At 59.2% G+C, this 19,035-nt stretch overlaps 1 protein-coding gene across 2 annotated transcripts; it reads right to left on the reverse strand.

Annotated features, from left to right (window-relative positions):
• Window positions 1–1,796: 1,796 nt before the first annotated feature.
• LOC148662517 (macrophage mannose receptor 1-like) lies at window positions 1,797–17,797 on the reverse strand. 2 transcript variants are annotated; one of them, XM_088631167.1, is made up of 7 exons: window positions 17,657–17,797; window positions 16,990–17,334; window positions 16,488–16,841; window positions 5,469–5,801; window positions 4,832–5,134; window positions 3,835–4,188; window positions 1,797–3,076 (listed from the first exon to the last, which is right to left on the reverse strand). In XM_088631167.1, exons 1-7 carry the CDS (start codon window positions 17,697–17,699, stop codon window positions 3,072–3,074), a joined length of 1,737 nt encoding a protein of 578 aa, XP_088487293.1. In that variant the 5' UTR covers window positions 17,700–17,797; the 3' UTR covers window positions 1,797–3,071. The 2 variants fall into 2 exon arrangements, with proteins under 2 accessions (XP_088487293.1, XP_088487292.1); XM_088631166.1 differs by lacking the exon at window positions 1,797–3,076 and having other exon boundaries at window positions 3,770–4,188.
• Window positions 17,798–19,035: the final 1,238 nt, after the last annotated feature.

Here is a 19,035-nt window from a genome sequence, read left to right on the forward strand (position 1 = left end):
TGACTACACTGTGATCTATTTGCTGTTCTGTTCTGTGATTGCACTGGGATCTATTTGCTGTGCTGATCTGTGGCTATACTACGATCTATTTGCTGTCCATGTCTGTGATTACACTGGGATCTATTCACAGTGATGTTCAGTGACTACGATGGGATCTATTCACAGTGATGTTCATTGACTGCACTGTGATTTACTCACTGTGCTGGTCTGTGACTGCACTGTGATCTACTCACTGTGCTGGTCTGTGACTGCACTGTGATCTACTCACTGTGCTGGTCTGTGGCTGCACTGTGATCTATTCGCTGTGCTGGTCTGTGACTGCACTGTGATATACTCACTGTGCTGGTCTGTGACTACTCTGGGATCTATTCGCTGTGCTGGTCTGTGACTGCACTGGGATCTCTTTTTGCTGTGCTGGTCTGTGACTACTCTGGGATCTATTTGCTGTGCTGGTCTGTGTCTGCACTGTGATCTACTCACTGGGCTGGTCTGTGTCTGCACTGTGATCTACTCACTGGGCTGGTCTGTGTCTGCACTGTGATCTACTGACGGGGCTGGTCTGTGACTGCACTGTGATCTACTCACTGGGCTGGTCTGTGACTGCACTGGGATCTCTTTTTGCTGTTCTGGTCTGTGGCTATACTACGATCTATTTGCTATCCATGTCTGTGATTACGCTGGGATCTATTCACGGTGATGTTCAGTGACTACGCTGGGATCTATTTGCTGTGCTGGTCTGTGATTACACTGGGATCTATTCTCTGTGCTGGTCTGTGACTACACTGGGATCTATTCGCTGTGCTGGTCTGTAAGTGCACTGGGATCTACTCGCTGTGCTGATCTGTGACCACACTGGAATCTATTCGCTGTGCAGGTCTGTGACTACACTGGGATCTACTCACTGTCTTGGTCTGTGACTGCACTGGGATCTATTTACTCTGTTGGTCTGTGACTGCACTGGGATCTACTCACTGTGCTGGTCTGTGACTGCACTGGGATCTATTCACTGTGCTTGTCTGTGACTGCACTGTGATCTCTTTTTGCTGTGCTGATCTGTGGCTATACTACGATCAATTTGCTGTGCATGTCTGTGATTACGCTGGGATCTACTTGCTGTGCAGGTCTGTGACTATTCTGGGATCTACTCACTGTGCTGGTCTGTGACTGCACTGTGATCTACTCACTGGGCTGGTCTGTGACTGCACTGTGATCTATTTGCTGTGCATGTTTGTGATGACGCTGGGATCTATTCACGGTGATGTTCAGTGACTACGATGGGATCTATTCGCTGTGCAGGTCTGTGACTACACTGGGATCTATTCGCTGTGCAGGTCTGTGACTACACTGGGATCTACTCACTGTGCTGGTCTGTGACTGCTCTGGGATCTACTCGCTGTGCTGGTCTGTGACTGCTCTGGGATCTACTAGCTGTGCTGGTCTGTGACTGCACTGATCTACTCGCTGTGCTGGTCTGTGACTGCACTGTGATCTGTTCACCATGGTGGTCTGTGATTACTCTGGGATCTACTTGCCGTGCTGGTCTTTGACTGCACTGTGATCTACTTGCTGTGCTGGTCTGTGATTACGCTGGGATCTATTCACAGTGATGTTCAGTGACTATGATGGGATCTATTCACGGTGATGTTCAGTGACTACGATGGGATCTATTTGCTGTGCTGGTCTGTGTCTGCACTGTGATCTACTCGCTGTGCTGGTCTGTGGCTACACTAAAATAACTTGTTTTGCAAACCAACAGTGAACTTTCATTTGTTTCAGGAAATGAAAAGACAACACAATCAAGATGCAAAGCTCTTTAATTTCTGATAAAAGTTCAATGACAAAATGATTATTTATTATCTACGTATTGTTTCTCCTGAATTAGAAACAAATAGTATAGGAAATACTATTTAAGTTTATATTTAAATTTAATTATCAGTCCCAAAGTTTTTAATATATTTTTTAAGAAATTAAACTTATGGGGGACCGCGATCCCATTTTCTCAGTTATCAAATCTTGGTAAGAAAATAAATTCATTTTTACTGAATGTAAAGTTTTTATAAATTTTGAATTGAGCACAAAAATGTGAACCGTGTAAAAGTACTGTAAGTCGCCATGCTGTTAGTCACAGTTCGGCTCCATGACCTGCGAGGTGAGGCGGCCCTTCCTGCTCTCTAGTCCCTGTGATGACTAATGTCCTGGGGTGGACAAGCAGGTAAGTAGAGGTTGTGCAGCAGATATTTCACCACAGAGATGTTCCAACGTGATGCACGCAGAGTTAACAAGTAGTGCTTGTGGATAAACCCGTCTGGAGACGGAGAGCAGTGTTTTCTACTGGATTAGATGGGCTGTGCTCACAGGCCCGCTTGTGTACAGGGTCGCAGGGCCTGCTTGTGTACAGGGTCGCAGGGCCTGCTTGTGTACAGGGTCGCAGGGCCTGCTTGTGTACAGGGTCGCAGGGCCTGCTTGTGTACAGGGTCGCAGGGCCTGCTTGTGTACAGGGTCGCAGGGCTGCTGGTGTACAGGGTCGCAGGGCTGCTGGTGTACAGGGTCGCAGGCCCGCTTCACCTCACCAGAGTTTTTTTGCCTTGCTGTGAATCCTAGAATACGGCACTGCACAGACCTGGAAGTTTAATCTATTTATGGATGTAAATTGGAGGTTTTACAAGTTACTGTGTACATTTGACTTTTATTGCGGTTTAAAATGCACTCATCAGTGCTGCTTCTTTCTAACCCTCTGAAATATAACAGTAGCTCTGAGGACAGGACAGGAGGCCCTCCACCAAAACCTAATTAAATATTTTTCACGTTTAAATTAAAGTTGTGAATAGAAATGAATTTACGTTTTACAGCAGAACCTTACTTTCATAGTAAGAAATGCAGCACAGAAGCACAGAGATCAAGACTGAAGAATGCTGGATATCTGTTGAGTCTTTGCCAAGACGTGAAAGGACGCAGACATCATCTGGGAGTGGGAAATGTGGTTTTGCAGGAGGAGAGATCTGCTCAGTCAAAAGCAGGGTGTCCATCTTGCAACTGCATTTCGCTGGTGTGACGGACAGGACTCACACTGTTCACCCTACAAGAGACACACTGAGAGTCAGTCAGGGGCGTGTCGCTGGTGTGTGACGGTCAGGACTCACGCTGAGAGTCAGACAGGGGCGTGTCGCTGGTGTGTGACAGTCAGGACTCACACTGAGAGTCAGACAGGGGCGTGTCGCTGGTGTGTGACAGTCAGGACTCACTCTGAGAATCAGACAGGGGCGTGTCGCTGGTGTGTGACAGGACTCACACTGAGAGTCAGACAGGCGTGTCACTGGTGTGTGACAGTCAGGACTCACTCTGAGAGTCAGACAGGGGCGTGTCGCTGGTGTGTGACAGTCAGGACTCACACTGAGAGTCAGACAGGGGCGTGTCGCTGGTGTGTGACAGTCAGGACTCACTCTGAGAGTCAGACAGGGGCGTGTCGCTGGTGTGTGAGAGTCAGGACTCACTCTGAGAGTCAGACAGGGGCGTGTCGCTGGTGTGTGACAGTCAGGACTCACTCTGAGAGTCAGACAGGGGCGTGTCGCTGGTGTGTGACAGTCAGGACTCACACAGAGTCAGACAGGGGCGTGTCGCTGGTGTGTGACAGTCAGGACTCACTCTGAGAGTCAGACAGGGGCGTGTCGCTGGTGTGTGACAGTCAGGACTCACGCTGAGAGTCAGACAGGGGCGTGTTGCTGGTGTGCGACAGTCACGACTCACTCTGAGAGTCAGACAGGGGCGTGTCGCTGGTGTGTGACAGTCAGGACTCACTCTGAGAGTCAGACAGGGGCAGTAAAGGAGTCTCAGTACCTCTGTAGCAGATGAAGCTGAGCTTCTCCTCACAGTCACGGTTGGTCCAGCTGCCCCCTCTGTCTCTGTCCAGGGCCCCACAGTAGCTGTTAGTTGTGCACTGATGGTCTCCCCCTGTACCCCAGTTCTGATAATTAAGCGGTTGGCCATTCACCCAGAACCAGAACCCGAAGATCTGACTCTGTCGCAGGCCCAGCCAGACCAGGCTGGACTCAGCAGACTGGGCCTCTTCAGCAGCGTAGCTCTGCTCCTGGTGTGACTGGATATCCGCCAGGCCAGTGTGGTGAGTCTGACAGTGATCCAGGGCCTCAGCCCAGGACTTCTCCTCTCTCACCAGGACGAGCTCTCTGGTGTCTGGAAGAGAGCAGGAGAGACTGTCAGAGACGTGGCAGCCGAGTAGGTCTGAGTTCAATCAGTCGATCGCAGCTCAGATCAGATAAGCAATGCCAGCAAAAATCATTAAATCACTTAACCCCAGACCGATCAATCAGTTTCTACACCAGGAGTCTCCTGACTGATGTTAGTGCAGCGTCTGTGAGCTGCCCTCTCCAGTTTCTACACCAGGAGTCTCCTGACTGATGTTAGTGCAGCGTCTGTGAGCTGTCCTGGCCAGTTTCTACACCAGGAGTCTCCTGACTGATGTTAGTGCAGCGTCTGTGAGCTGTCCTCTCCAGTTTCTACACCAGGAGTCTCCTGACTGATGTTAGTGCAGCGTCTGTGAGCTGTCCTGGCCAGTTTCTACACCAGGAGTCTCCTGATTGATGTTAGTGCAGCGTCTGTGAGCTGTCCTGGCCAGTTTCTACACCAGGAGTCTCCTGATTGATGTTAGTGCAGCGTCTGTGAGCTGTCCTGGCCAGTTTCTACACCAGGAGTCTCCTGATTGATGTTAGTGCAGCGTCTGTGAGCTGTCCTGGCCAGTTTCTACACCAGGAGTCTCCTTGATTGATATTATTTCCCTTCAAGACACGAACCCAAGTGGAAAACGAGCCGTCCTCACCCCAGTGACAGAAGAAGGGTCTGATCTCACTGCAGTCTGTCTCTGTCCATCTGCCTCTCGGGCTGTGCTGCAGGTCCACCTGCGCACATCTCTGTCCACCTGCTGACCCAGACTGCCCTCCTGTCCAGTTCCAGGGCTCATTGTACAGGCCGATCCACACCCTGTGACCCTGCGCTGACCTCCAAACCGCCTCATTCTCACTCTGGTTCCTCACACTGACCAGCTCTGTGTGATTCTGTCTGCAGAGACTCTGGGCTTCAGTCCAGGTCTGGTTGAGTTCAATCAGGGTGACGTTACTGCGCTCTGAGCAGACAAGAAAATTTATCAGTGAGTCAAAATGTCAGTGAGATACTGGAGTGATGGACTGTCCTCTTACCTGTGTCGAGTGACAGTGGTAAAGTGTGTCTCTGATTTAGAGCAGAGAGACGTCAGTGAGACACTGGTGTGATGGACTGTCTTACCTGTGTTGAGTGACAGTGGTTAAGTGTGTCTCTGATTCAGAGCAGAGAGACGTCAGTGAGACACTGGTGTGATGGACTGTCCTCTTACCTGTGTTGAGTGACAGTGGTGAAGTGTGTCTCTGATTCAGAGCAGAGAGATGTCAGTGAGACACCAGTGTGATGGACTGTCCTCTTACCTGTCTTGTTGAGACACATGAAGTAGTTTCTCTCCTGACAGTCTCTCTCTTCCCATCCTCCCTCAGAGTCCATCAGCACACAGACGTGCCCCTCGGTTTGAGTGTAGGGGCTCCCTGCAGCTCCCCCAGACCCCGGGACTCTCTGTGTGTTCTTATACAGACCAATCCAGGCTCCTCCTTCATCACCAGTGTTTGTGAGGTTGAGAAGTTGTCTCTGCTGCTCCTCAGTGAACACAGTGACCAGGTCTGTGTGATTGTACCGGCAGTATTCCTGAGCTTGAACCCATGACAGTTTATAGCGTATGAAGTGGAACTGGTCAGAGGAGTCTGTAGCTGTAAATAAATGAACAAGATGAATGCTCCCAAACTTTCTCTGTTCTCTAAGTTTCCAGATTCACCAGTCTGGAGAAGGAGCCTGACTCTTGTCAGATATTTCAGTCAGTCAGACACTGAGCGGACAAACAGCCCACTGCTGTCGTCATGGTCTCTGTCTGTGACCCTGAGTGACACCGGAGCGAGCAGGAGGAGTGGAGTGACACCGGAGCGAGCAGGAGGAGTGGAGTGACACCGGAGCGAGCAGGAGGAGTGGAGTGACACAGGAGCGAGCAGGAGGAGTGGAGTGACACAGGAGCGAGCAGGAGGAGTGGAGGGACACTGGAGCGAGCAGGAGGAGTGGAGGGACACTGGAGCGAGCAGGAGGAGTGGAGGGACACTGGAGCGAGCAGGAGGAGTGGAGTGACACTGGAGCGAGCAGGAGGAGTGGAGGGACACTGGAGCGAGCAGGAGGAGTGGAGTGACACTGGAGCGAGCAGGAGGAGTGGAGGGACACTGGAGCGAGCAGGAGGAGTGGAGGGACACTGGAGCGAGCAGGAGGAGTGGAGGGACACAGGAGCGAGCAGGAGGAGTGGAGGGACACCGGAGCGAGCAGGAGGAGTGGAGTGACACCGGAGCGAGCAGGAGGAGTGGAGTGACACCGGAGCGAGCAGGAGGAGTGGAGTGACACAGGAGCGAGCAGGAGGAGTGGAGTGACACTGGAGCGAGCAGGAGGAGTGGAGGGACACAGGAGAGAGCAGGAGGAGTGGAGGGACACTGGAGCGAGCAGGAGGAGTGGAGGGACACTGGAGCGAGCAGGAGGAGTGGAGGGACACTGGAGCGAGCAGGAGGAGTGGAGGGACACTGGAGCGAGCAGGAGGAGTGGAGGGACACTGGAGCGAGCAGGAGGAGTGGAGGGACACTGGAGCGAGCAGGAGGAGTGGAGGGACACTGGAGCGGGCAGGAGGAGTGACACCGGAGCGGGCAGGAGGAGTGGAGTGACACCGGAGCGAGCAGGAGGAGTGGAGTGACACCGGAGCGAGCAGGAGGAGTGGAGTGACACCGGAGCGAGCAGGAGGAGTGGAGTGACACCGGAGCGAGCAGGAGGAGTGGAGGGACACTGGAGCGAGCAGGAGGAGTGGAGGGACACTGGAGCGAGCAGGAGGAGTGGAGGGACACTGGAGCGAGCAGGAGGAGTGGAGGGACACTGGAGCGAGCAGGAGGAGTGGAGGGACACAGGAGCGAGCAGGAGGAGTGACACCGGAGCGAGCAGGAGGAGTGACACAGGAGCGAGCAGGAGGAGTGGAGGGACACTGGAGCGAGCAGGAGGAGTGGAGGGACACTGGAGCGAGCAGGAGGAGTGGAGGGACACCGGAGCGAGCAGGAGGAGTGACACCGGAGCGAGCAGGAGGAGTGGAGTGACACTGGAGCGAGCAGGAGGAGTGGAGGGACACAGGAGCGAGCAGGAGGAGTGGAGTGACACAGGAGCGAGCAGGAGGAGTGGAGGGACACCGGAGCGAGCAGGAGGAGTGGAGGGACACCGGAGCGAGCAGGAGGAGTGGAGGGACACCGGAGCGAGCAGGAGGAGTGGAGGGACACCGGAGCGAGCAGGAGGAGTGGAGTGACACAGGAGCGAGCAGGAGGAGTGACACAGGAGCGAGCAGGAGGAGTGGAGTGACACAGGAGCGAGCAGGAGGAGTGGAGTGACACCGGAGCGAGCAGGAGGAGTGGAGTGACACCGGAGCGAGCAGGAGGAGTGGAGTGACACAGGAGCGAGCAGGAGGAGTGGAGTGACACAGGAGCGAGCAGGAGGAGTGGAGTGACACAGGAGCGAGCAGGAGGAGTGGAGGGACACCGGAGCGAGCAGGAGGAGTGACACCGGAGCGAGCAGGAGGAGTGACACCGGAGCGAGCAGGAGGAGTGGAGTGACACCGGAGCGAGCAGGAGGAGTGGAGGGACACCGGAGCGAGCAGGAGGAGTGGAGGGACACCGGAGCGAGCAGGAGGAGTGGAGGGACACCGGAGCGAGCAGGAGGAGTGACACCGGAGCGAGCAGGAGGAGTGACACCGGAGCGAGCAGGAGGAGTGACACCGGAGCGAGCAGGAGGAGTGGAGTGACACCGGAGCGAGCAGGAGGAGTGGAGGGACACCAGAGCGAGCAGGAGGAGTGGAGGGACACCGGAGCGAGCAGGAGGAGTGACACCGGAGCGAGCAGGAGGAGTGACACCGGAGCGAGCAGGAGGAGTGACACCGGAGCGAGCAGGAGGAGTGGAGTGACACCGGAGCGAGCAGGAGGAGTGGAGGGACACCGGAGCGAGCAGGAGGAGTGGAGGGACACCGGAGCGAGCAGGAGGAGTGACACCGGAGCGAGCAGGAGGAGTGACACCGGAGCGAGCAGGAGGAGTGGAGGGACACCGGAGCGAGCAGGAGGAGTGACACCGGAGCGAGCAGGAGGAGTGGAGTGACACAGGAGCGAGCAGGAGGAGTGGAGTGACACAGGAGCGAGCAGGAGGAGTGGAGGGACACTGGAGCGAGCAGGAGGAGTGGAGGGACACTGGAGCGAGCAGGAGGAGTGGAGGGACACTGGAGCGAGCAGGAGGAGTGGAGTGACACTGGAGCGAGCAGGAGGAGTGGAGTGACACTGGAGCGAGCAGGAGGAGTGGAGGGACACTGGAGCGAGCAGGAGGAGTGGAGGGACACAGGAGCGAGCAGGAGGAGTGGAGTGACACCGGAGAGAGCAGGAGGAGTGGAGGGACACCGGAGCGAGCAGGAGGAGTGGAGGGACACCGGAGCGAGCAGGAGGAGTGGAGGGACACCGGAGCGAGCAGGAGGAGTGGAGTGACACCGGAGCGAGCAGGAGGAGTGGAGTGACACCGGAGCGAGCAGGAGGAGTGGAGTGACACAGGAGCGAGCAGGAGGAGTGGAGTGACACTGGAGCGAGCAGGAGGAGTGGAGGGACACAGGAGAGAGCAGGAGGAGTGGAGGGACACTGGAGCGAGCAGGAGGAGTGGAGGGACACTGGAGCGAGCAGGAGGAGTGGAGTGACACTGGAGCGAGCAGGAGGAGTGGAGGGACACTGGAGCGAGCAGGAGGAGTGGAGGGACACTGGAGCGAGCAGGAGGAGTGGAGGGACACTGGAGCGAGCAGGAGGAGTGGAGGGACACTGGAGCGAGCAGGAGGAGGGACACCGGAGCGAGCAGGAGGAGTGACACAGGAGCGAGCAGGAGGAGTGGAGTGACACTGGAGCGAGCAGGAGGAGTGGAGGGACACTGGAGCGAGCAGGAGGAGTGGAGGGACACTGGAGCGAGCAGGAGGAGAGGAGAGACACAGGAGCGAGCAGGAGGAGTGGAGTGACACCGGAGCGAGCAGGAGGAGTGGAGTGACACCGGAGCGAGCAGGAGGAGTGGAGTGACACCGGAGCGAGCAGGAGGAGTGGAGGGACACCGGAGCGAGCAGGAGGAGTGGAGTGACACCGGAGCGAGCAGGAGGAGTGGAGTGACACCGGAGCGAGCAGGAGGAGTGGAGTGACACAGGAGCGAGCAGGAGGAGTGGAGTGACACTGGAGCGAGCAGGAGGAGTGGAGGGACACAGGAGAGAGCAGGAGGAGTGGAGGGACACTGGAGCGAGCAGGAGGAGTGGAGGGACACTGGAGCGAGCAGGAGGAGTGGAGTGACACTGGAGCGAGCAGGAGGAGTGGAGGGACACTGGAGCGAGCAGGAGGAGTGGAGGGACACTGGAGCGAGCAGGAGGAGTGGAGGGACACTGGAGCGAGCAGGAGGAGTGGAGGGACACTGGAGCGAGCAGGAGGAGGGACACCGGAGCGAGCAGGAGGAGTGACACAGGAGCGAGCAGGAGGAGTGGAGTGACACTGGAGCGAGCAGGAGGAGTGGAGGGACACTGGAGCGAGCAGGAGGAGAGGAGAGACACAGGAGCGAGCAGGAGGAGTGGAGTGACACCGGAGCGAGCAGGAGGAGTGGAGTGACACCGGAGCGAGCAGGAGGAGTGGAGTGACACCGGAGCGAGCAGGAGGAGTGGAGTGACACCGGAGCGAGCAGGAGGAGTGGAGGGACACCGTAGCGAGCAGGAGGAGTGGAGGGACACCGTAGCGAGCAGGAGGAGTGGAGGGACACTGGAGCGAGCAGGAGGAGTGGAGGGACACTGGAGCGAGCAGGAGGAGTGGAGGGACACTGGAGCGAGCAGGAGGAGTGGAGGGACACTGGAGCGAGCAGGAGGAGGGACACCGGAGCGAGCAGGAGGAGTGACACAGGAGCGAGCAGGAGGAGTGGAGTGACACTGGAGCGAGCAGGAGGAGTGGAGGGACACTGGAGCGAGCAGGAGGAGAGGAGAGACACAGGAGCGAGCAGGAGGAGTGGAGTGACACCGGAGCGAGCAGGAGGAGTGGAGTGACACCGGAGCGAGCAGGAGGAGTGGAGTGACACCGGAGCGAGCAGGAGGAGTGGAGTGACACCGGAGCGAGCAGGAGGAGTGGAGGGACACCGTAGCGAGCAGGAGGAGTGGAGGGACACCGGAGCGAGCAGGAGGAGTGGAGGGACACCGGAGCGAGCAGGAGGAGTGGAGGGACACCGGAGCGAGCAGGAGGAGTGGAGGGACACCGGAGCGAGCAGGAGGAGGGACACTGGAGTGAGCAGGAGGAGTGGAGGGACACAGGAGCGAGCAGGAGGAGGGACACTGGAGCGAGCAGGAGGAGTGACACTGGAGCGAGCAGGAGGAGTGCAGGGACACCGGAGCGAGCAGGAGGAGTGGAGGGACACTGGAGCGAGCAGGAGGAGTGGAGGGACACTGGAGCGAGCAGGAGGAGTGGAGGGACACTGGAGCGAGCAGGAGGAGTGGAGGGACACTGGAGCGAGCAGGAGGAGTGGAGGGACACTGGAGCGAGCAGGAGGACTGGAGGGACACAGGAGCGAGCAGGAGGAGTGGAGGGACACTGGAGCGAGCAGGAGGAGTGACACCGGAGCGAGCAGGAGGAGTGGAGGGACACCGGAGCGAGCAGGAGGAGTGGAGGGACACCGGAGCGAGCAGGAGGAGTGACACAGGAGCGAGCAGGAGGAGTGGAGTGACACCGGAGCGAGCAGGAGGAGTGGAGTGACACCGGAGCGAGCAGGAGGAGTGGAGTGACACCGGAGCGAGCAGGAGGAGTGGAGTGACACCGGAGCGAGCAGGAGGAGTGACACCGGAGCGAGCAGGAGGAGTGACACCGGAGCGAGCAGGAGGAGTGGAGTGACACAGGAGCGAGCAGGAGGAGTGGAGGGACACTGGAGCGAGCAGGAGGAGTGGAGTGACACAGGAGCGAGCAGGAGGAGTGGAGGGACACCGGAGCGAGCAGGAGGAGTGGAGGGACACCGGAGCGAGCAGGAGGAGTGGAGGGACACCGGAGCGAGCAGGAGGAGTGACACCGGAGCGAGCAGGAGGAGTGGAGTGACACCGGAGCGAGCAGGAGGAGTGGAGGGACACCGGAGCGAGCAGGAGGAGTGGAGTGACACTGGAGCGAGCAGGAGGAGGGACACCGGAGCGAGCAGGAGGAGTGACACAGGAGCGAGCAGGAGGAGTGGAGTGACACTGGAGCGAGCAGGAGGAGTGGAGGGACACTGGAGCGAGCAGGAGGAGAGGAGAGACACAGGAGCGAGCAGGAGGAGTGGAGTGACACAGGAGCGAGCAGGAGGAGTGGAGTGACACCGGAGCGAGCAGGAGGAGTGGAGTGACACCGGAGCGAGCAGGAGGAGTGGAGGGACACCGGAGCGAGCAGGAGGAGTGGAGGGACACCGGAGCGAGCAGGAGGAGTGGAGGGACACCGTAGCGAGCAGGAGGAGTGGAGGGACACCGTAGCGAGCAGGAGGAGTGGAGGGACACCGGAGCGAGCAGGAGGAGAGGAGGGACACTGGAGCGAGCAGGAGGAGGGACACTGGAGTGAGCAGGAGGAGTGGAGGGACACAGGAGCGAGCAGGAGGAGGGACACAGGAGCGAGCAGGAGGAGGGACACTGGAGCGAGCAGGAGGAGTGACACAGGAGCGAGCAGGAGGAGTGACACTGGAGCGAGCAGGAGGAGTGCAGGGACACCGGAGCGAGCAGGAGGAGTGGAGGGACACTGGAGCGAGCAGGAGGAGTGGAGGGACACTGGAGCGAGCAGGAGGAGTGGAGGGACACTGGAGCGAGCAGGAGGAGTGGAGGGACACAGGAGCGAGCAGGAGGAGTGGAGGGACACTGGAGCGAGCAGGAGGAGTGGAGGGACACTGGAGCGAGCAGGAGGAGTGGAGGGACACAGGAGCGAGCAGGAGGAGTGACACCGGAGCGAGCAGGAGGAGTGACACAGGAGCGAGCAGGAGGAGTGGAGGGACACTGGAGCGAGCAGGAGGAGTGGAGTGACACAGGAGCGAGCAGGAGGAGGGACACAGGAGCGAGCAGGAGGAGGGACACTGGAGCGAGCAGGAGGAGTGGAGGGACACTGGAGCGAGCAGGAGGAGTGGAGGGACACTGGAGCGAGCAGGAGGAGTGGAGTGACACTGGAGCGAGCAGGAGGAGTGGAGTGACACTGGAGCGAGCAGGAGGAGTGGAGTGACACAGGAGCGAGCAGGAGGAGTGGAGGGACACTGGAGCGAGCAGGAGGAGTGGAGGGTTACTGGAGCGAGCAGGAGGAGTGGAGTGACACAGGAGCGAGCAGGAGGAGTGGAGGGACACTGGAGCGAGCAGGAGGAGGGGAGGGACACCGGAGCGAGCAGGAGGAGGGGAGGGACACCGGAGCGAGCAGGAGGAGGGGAGGGACACCGGAGCGAGCAGGAGGAGGGGAGGGACACAGGAGCGAGCAGGAGGAGTGACACCGGAGCGAGCAGGAGGAGTGACACAGGAGCGAGCAGGAGGAGTGGAGGGACACTGGAGCGAGCAGGAGGAGTGGAGTGACACAGGAGCGAGCAGGAGGAGGGACACTGGAGCGAGCAGGAGGAGTGGAGGGACACTGGAGCGAGCAGGAGGAGTGGAGGGACACTGGAGCGAGCAGGAGGAGTGGAGTGACACTGGAGCGAGCAGGAGGAGTGGAGTGACACTGGAGCGAGCAGGAGGAGTGGAGTGACACTGGAGCGAGCAGGAGGAGTGGAGTGACACAGGAGCGAGCAGGAGGAGTGGAGGGACACTGGAGCGAGCAGGAGGAGTGGAGGGTTACTGGAGCGAGCAGGAGGAGTGGAGTGACACAGGAGCGAGCAGGAGGAGTGGAGGGACACTGGAGCGAGCAGGAGGAGGGGAGGGACACCGGAGCGAGCAGGAGGAGGGGAGGGACACCGGAGCGAGCAGGAGGAGAGGAGGGACACTGGAGCGAGCAGGAGGAGGGACACTGGAGTGAGCAGGAGGAGTGGAGGGACACAGGAGCGAGCAGGAGGAGGGACACAGGAGCGAGCAGGAGGAGGGACACTGGAGCGAGCAGGAGGAGTGACACAGGAGCGAGCAGGAGGAGTGACACTGGAGCGAGCAGGAGGAGTGCAGGGACACCGGAGCGAGCAGGAGGAGTGGAGGGACACCGGAGCGAGCAGGAGGAGTGGAGGGACACTGGAGCGAGCAGGAGGAGTGGAGGGACACTGGAGCGAGCAGGAGGAGTGGAGTGACACAGGAGCGAGCAGGAGGAGTGGAGGGACACAGGAGCGAGCAGGAGGAGTGGAGGGACACTGGAGCGAGCAGGAGGAGTGGAGGGACACTGGAGCGAGCAGGAGGAGTGGAGGGACACAGGAGCGAGCAGGAGGAGTGACACCGGAGCGAGCAGGAGGAGTGACACAGGAGCGAGCAGGAGGAGTGGAGGGACACTGGAGCGAGCAGGAGGAGTGGAGTGACACAGGAGCGAGCAGGAGGAGGGACACTGGAGCGAGCAGGAGGAGTGGAGGGACACTGGAGCGAGCAGGAGGAGTGGAGGGACACTGGAGCGAGCAGGAGGAGTGGAGGGACACTGGAGCGAGCAGGAGGAGTGGAGTGACACTGGAGCGAGCAGGAGGAGTGGAGTGACACTGGAGCGAGCAGGAGGAGTGGAGTGACACAGGAGCGAGCAGGAGGAGGGACACTGGAGCGAGCAGGAGGAGTGGAGGGACACTGGAGCGAGCAGGAGGAGTGGAGTGACACTGGAGCGAGCAGGAGGAGTGGAGTGACACTGGAGCGAGCAGGAGGAGTGGAGTGACACTGGAGCGAGCAGGAGGAGTGGAGTGACACAGGAGCGAGCAGGAGGAGTGGAGGGACACTGGAGCGAGCAGGAGGAGTGGAGGGTTACTGGAGCGAGCAGGAGGAGTGGAGTGACACAGGAGCGAGCAGGAGGAGTGGAGGGACACAGGAGCGAGCAGGAGGAGGGGAGGGACACCGGAGCGAGCAGGAGGAGGGGAGGGACACCGGAGCGAGCAGGAGGAGGGGAGGGACACCGGAGCGAGCAGGAGGAGTGACACAGGAGCGAGCAGGAGGAGTGGAGGGACACTGGAGCGAGCAGGAGGAGTGACACTGGAGCGAGCAGGAGGAGTGCAGGGACACCGGAGCGAGCAGGAGGAGTGGAGGGACACTGGAGCGAGCAGGAGGAGTGGAGGGACACTGGAGCGAGCAGGAGGAGTGGAGGGACACTGGAGCGAGCAGGAGGAGTGGAGGGACACTGGAGCGAGCAGGAGGAGTGGAGTGACACAGGAGCGAGCAGGAGGAGTGGAGGGACACTGGAGCGAGCAGGAGGAGTGGAGGGACACTGGAGCGAGCAGGAGGAGTGGAGGGACACAGGAGCGAGCAGGAGGAGTGACACCGGAGCGAGCAGGAGGAGTGACACAGGAGCGAGCAGGAGGAGTGGAGGGACACTGGAGCGAGCAGGAGGAGTGGAGTGACACAGGAGCGAGCAGGAGGAGGGACACTGGAGCGAGCAGGAGGAGTGGAGGGAGACTGGAGCGAGCAGGAGGAGTGGAGGGACACTGGAGCGAGCAGGAGGAGTGGAGTGACACTGGAGCGAGCAGGAGGAGTGGAGTGACACTGGAGCGAGCAGGAGGAGTGGAGTGACACAGGAGCGAGCAGGAGGAGTGGAGGGACACTGGAGCGAGCAGGAGGAGTGGAGGGTTACTGGAGCGAGCAGGAGGAGTGGAGTGACACAGGAGCGAGCAGGAGGAGTGGAGGGACACTGGAGCGAGCAGGAGGAGGGGAGGGACACCGGAGCGAGCAGGAGGAGGGGAGGGACACCGGAGCGAGCAGGAGGAGTGGAGGGACACAGGAGCGAGCAGGAGGAGTGACACCGGAGCGAGCAGGAGGAGTGACACAGGAGCGAGCAGGAGGAGTGGAGGGACACTGGAGCGAGCAGGAGGAGTGGAGTGACACAGGAGCGAGCAGGAGGAGGGACACTGGAGCGAGCAGGAGGAGTGGAGGGACACTGGAGCGAGCAGGAGGAGTGGAGTGACACTGGAGCGAGCAGGAGGAGTGGAGTGACACTGGAGCGAGCAGGAGGAGTGGAGTGACACAGGAGCGAGCAGGAGGAGTGGAGGGACACTGGAGCGAGCAGGAGGAGGGGAGGGACACCGGAGCGAGCAGGAGGAGGGGAGGGACACCGGAGCGAGCAGGAGGAGAGGAGGGACACTGGAGCGAGCAGGAGGAGGGACACTGGAGTGAGCAGGAGGAGTGGAGGGACACAGGAGCGAGCAGGAGGAGGGACACAGGAGCGAGCAGGAGGAGGGACACAGGAGCGAGCAGGAGGAGTGACACAGGAGCGAGCAGGAGGAGTGACACTGGAGCGAGCAGGAGGAGTGCAGGGACACCGGAGCGAGCAGGAGGAGTGGAGGGACACTGGAGCGAGCAGGAGGAGTGGAGGGACACTGGAGCGAGCAGGAGGAGTGGAGGGACACTGGAGCGAGCAGGAGGAGTGGAGTGACACAGGAGCGAGCAGGAGGAGTGGAGGGACACTGGAGCGAGCAGGAGGAGTGGAGGGACACTGGAGCGAGCAGGAGGAGTGGAGGGACACAGGAGCGAGCAGGAGGAGTGACACCGGAGCGAGCAGGAGGAGTGACACAGGAGCGAGCAGGAGGAGTGGAGGGACACTGGAGCGAGCAGGAGGAGTGGAGTGACACAGGAGCGAGCAGGAGGAGGGACACTGGAGCGAGCAGGAGGAGTGGAGGGACACTGGAGCGAGCAGGAGGAGTGGAGGGACACTGGAGCGAGCAGGAGGAGTGGAGTGACACTGGAGCGAGCAGGAGGAGTGGAGTGACACTGGAGCGAGCAGGAGGAGTGGAGTGACACTGGAGCGAGCAGGAGGAGTGGAGTGACACAGGAGCGAGCAGGAGGAGTGGAGGGACACTGGAGCGAGCAGGAGGAGTGGAGGGTTACTGGAGCGAGCAGGAGGAGTGGAGTGACACAGGAGCGAGCAGGAGGAGTGGAGGGACACTGGAGCGAGCAGGAGGAGGGGAGGGACACCGGAGCGAGCAGTAGGAGGGGAGGGACACCGGAGCGAGCAGGAGGAGGGGAGGGACACCGGAGCGAGCAGGAGGAGTGACACAGGAGCGAGCAGGAGGAGTGGAGGGACACTGGAGCGAGCAGGAGGAGTGGAGGGACACTGGAGCGAGCAGGAGGAGTGGAGGGACACTGGAGCAAGCAGGAGGAGTGGAGTGACACAGGAGCGAGCAGAAGGAGTGGAGTGATACAGGAGCGAGCAGGAGGAGTGGAGGGACACTGGAGTGAGCAGCCTGTTAGCCTCTGTCAGGTTGTGACTCACCATTGTAGCAGAAGAAGGGGCTGGGATGTTGTCCACCTGCATCGTTCCAGCCACCTCTTTTATTATTATTATGTACACCATCTTTTAAATAGATCTCAGTGCACTGGGCTTCACTTCCTCCATTGGGCTCCCCAGGACTCCAGTTGCGAAACCCAGAGCGCCTCCTGTCAGACCACTCCCAGCCGTCCTGGAGCAGAGCGATCCAGACAGCGTGTCCCTGCGCCGTCGTCCTGATCTGTTCAGACTCTCCCACACTGTCCACCCGGGGCAGGTCGGAGCAGCTCTCTCTGCAGTGTCTCTGGGCGTCAGCGAAGGTCTTGTTTTCCCTGATCAGCCTGTACTGCTGGGCCCCACCTGTGAAGACAAAGATCAGGAGTGATGGTGTCTACAGCTGTGAGACTACAAATCCCATAGTGCTTTGCACACAACCGTTTCCTGTTTCCTGTTCATTCCTGTCTAAAGTTAAACTGAGCTCTCACTCTCAGATTGAGTGTTGTCTCACCTTGACTCTCACATATGAAGTAGTTCTCCTCGCTGCAGTTTCTCTCCTCCCAGAATCCCGTTGCGTTGAGAACAGCGCAGGGGAGCCGACTCCTCCAGTGGGTGAAGTTCACGTCCTCTCCGCCAGACCACCGCCAGCTCTCTCTGCAGTCTCGGTACAGGCCTATCCAGGCTGCGACATTGGGCAGGTTAGTGGTGTTGAGGACTGTGTCCATGTCTGCTGTGCTGTTGATGGAGGCCAGGTCAGTGTAGTTGTCTCTGCAGTGTCTCTGAGCGTCGGTCCAGTTCAGGGGTGAGTCCACAAAGTAGAACTTCCTGATGTGGCCGGATCCAGGAGGACAGAGCACTGGGGACAGAAAACCAAGCAGGTGGAGTTCTGGCGAGCAGCAGCAGCTGTGCTTTAGAAAGTAGTTAATAACCTCAGGCTACTCCCCGCGACCCCGGTCCCCTGAGAGAGAAGGATATCGCTGGGGAGGGGGTCTGTACAGAGACACAGGAGGCAGAGCTCCCCTCCCTCCTCCTCTCCCTCTTCTCCAGAGAAACCGGGGCCCAGGGAGTCACCTGTAACCTTGCCTGTCGTGTCCAGGATTCGCCGGGTATCGCCCAACACCGATACCTGCGGCCCGAGTGCTGGAACGAGGTTGAGACAGAGGTCAGAGGTCACTCACCGGCCAAGGCCAGCAGCAGACAGGCCAGCCCCTCCCTCTCCATCTCCGCGGCGCCGCTGGGACGTCAGGCAGCGCGTGTCCAAGCCCTTCCCTGGACAGGCAGTGGGGTCAGTCCGCTGGCCAGCCCCTCAGACAGCAGAGCTGGGAGCCGGACAGGAAGTCAGTCAGGTGATCAGCTGAGTGCGCCGTCGGTCAGCGTGTCAGACAGACATCAGGAGCAGCAGCAGAAGGGACAGCTGTCTCTCCCTCTCTCTTTCCTCTCATTCACTCTGTACTTGTCTCTCACTGTCTCTCCTTCTCCCCTCTCTCTCTGTACCGGTCTCTGTCCCTCTATCTCTCCTTCTCCCCTCTCTCTGTACCGGTCTCTGTCCCTCTATCTCTCCTTCTCCCCTCTCTCTCTGTACCGGTCTCTGTCCCTCTATCTCTCCTTCTCCCCTCTCTCTCTGTACCGGTCTCTGTCCCTCTATCTCTCCTTCTCCCCTCTCTCTCTGTACCGGTCTCTGTCCCTCTATCTCTCCTTCTCCCCTCTCTCTCTGTACCTGTCTCTCTTTCTCTCCTCTCTGTACCTGACCCTGTCCCTTTCTCTCCTCTCCTCTCTCTCCCTCTCTACCTGTCTCTCTCCCTCTGCCCTGTGTTCCTGGTACCAGTTAGAATAAAATACCAGCTATTGATTAACTAGGCAAATGAGGACAGCTCCTATCTGTCCAGAACTCTGAATAGCACACTGTACAGTAAGTTAAGTCTGTAAAGAAGGAAAAACTGACATGTCCCAGTTTTCATTGTCTCTTTGTCTCAGTTCCCTGTGTTCGTGGTGCAGTTACAATAAAATACCACTTATTTATTAACTAGGCAAAACAGTCTATTTCTGGGGCATCAGCTATGGATTGTGTTCTAAACAAAGCAGGAGCAGGACACTGAGACCTGTTGTCATGAAACCCCCCTCTGTTCAGACTCCTGCGCGAGGGGGAGAGTCCATCAGGTGAGAGGAGAGCCTGACACAGGCCAGAGCCCCACCGGGAGCACAGGGTTCAAACACAGAGTCACTGAGTCTTTTATCGCCCCCGGTCCTGCGCCCCAGACTCTTCCAGAGCCCCACCGGGAGCACAGGGTTCAAACACAGAGTCACTGAGTGTGTCATCGCCCCCGGTCCTGCGCCCCGGACTCTTCCAGAGCCCCACCAGGAGCACAGGGTTCAAACACAGAGTCACTGAGTGTGTCATCGCCCCCGGTCCTGCGCCCCGGACTCTTCCAGAGCCCCACCAGGAGCACAGGGTTCAAACACAGAGTCACTGAGTGTGTCATCGCCCCCGGTCCTGCGCCCCGGACTCTTCCAGAGCCCCACCAGGAGCACAGGGTTCAAACACAGAGTCACTGAGTGT

This window comes from Lepisosteus platostomus, chromosome 5, assembly GCF_059453375.1.
Source record: "Lepisosteus platostomus isolate fLepPlt1 chromosome 5, fLepPlt1.hap1, whole genome shotgun sequence".
In the NCBI taxonomy this organism is placed as follows: Eukaryota; Metazoa; Chordata; class Actinopteri; order Semionotiformes; family Lepisosteidae; genus Lepisosteus; species Lepisosteus platostomus.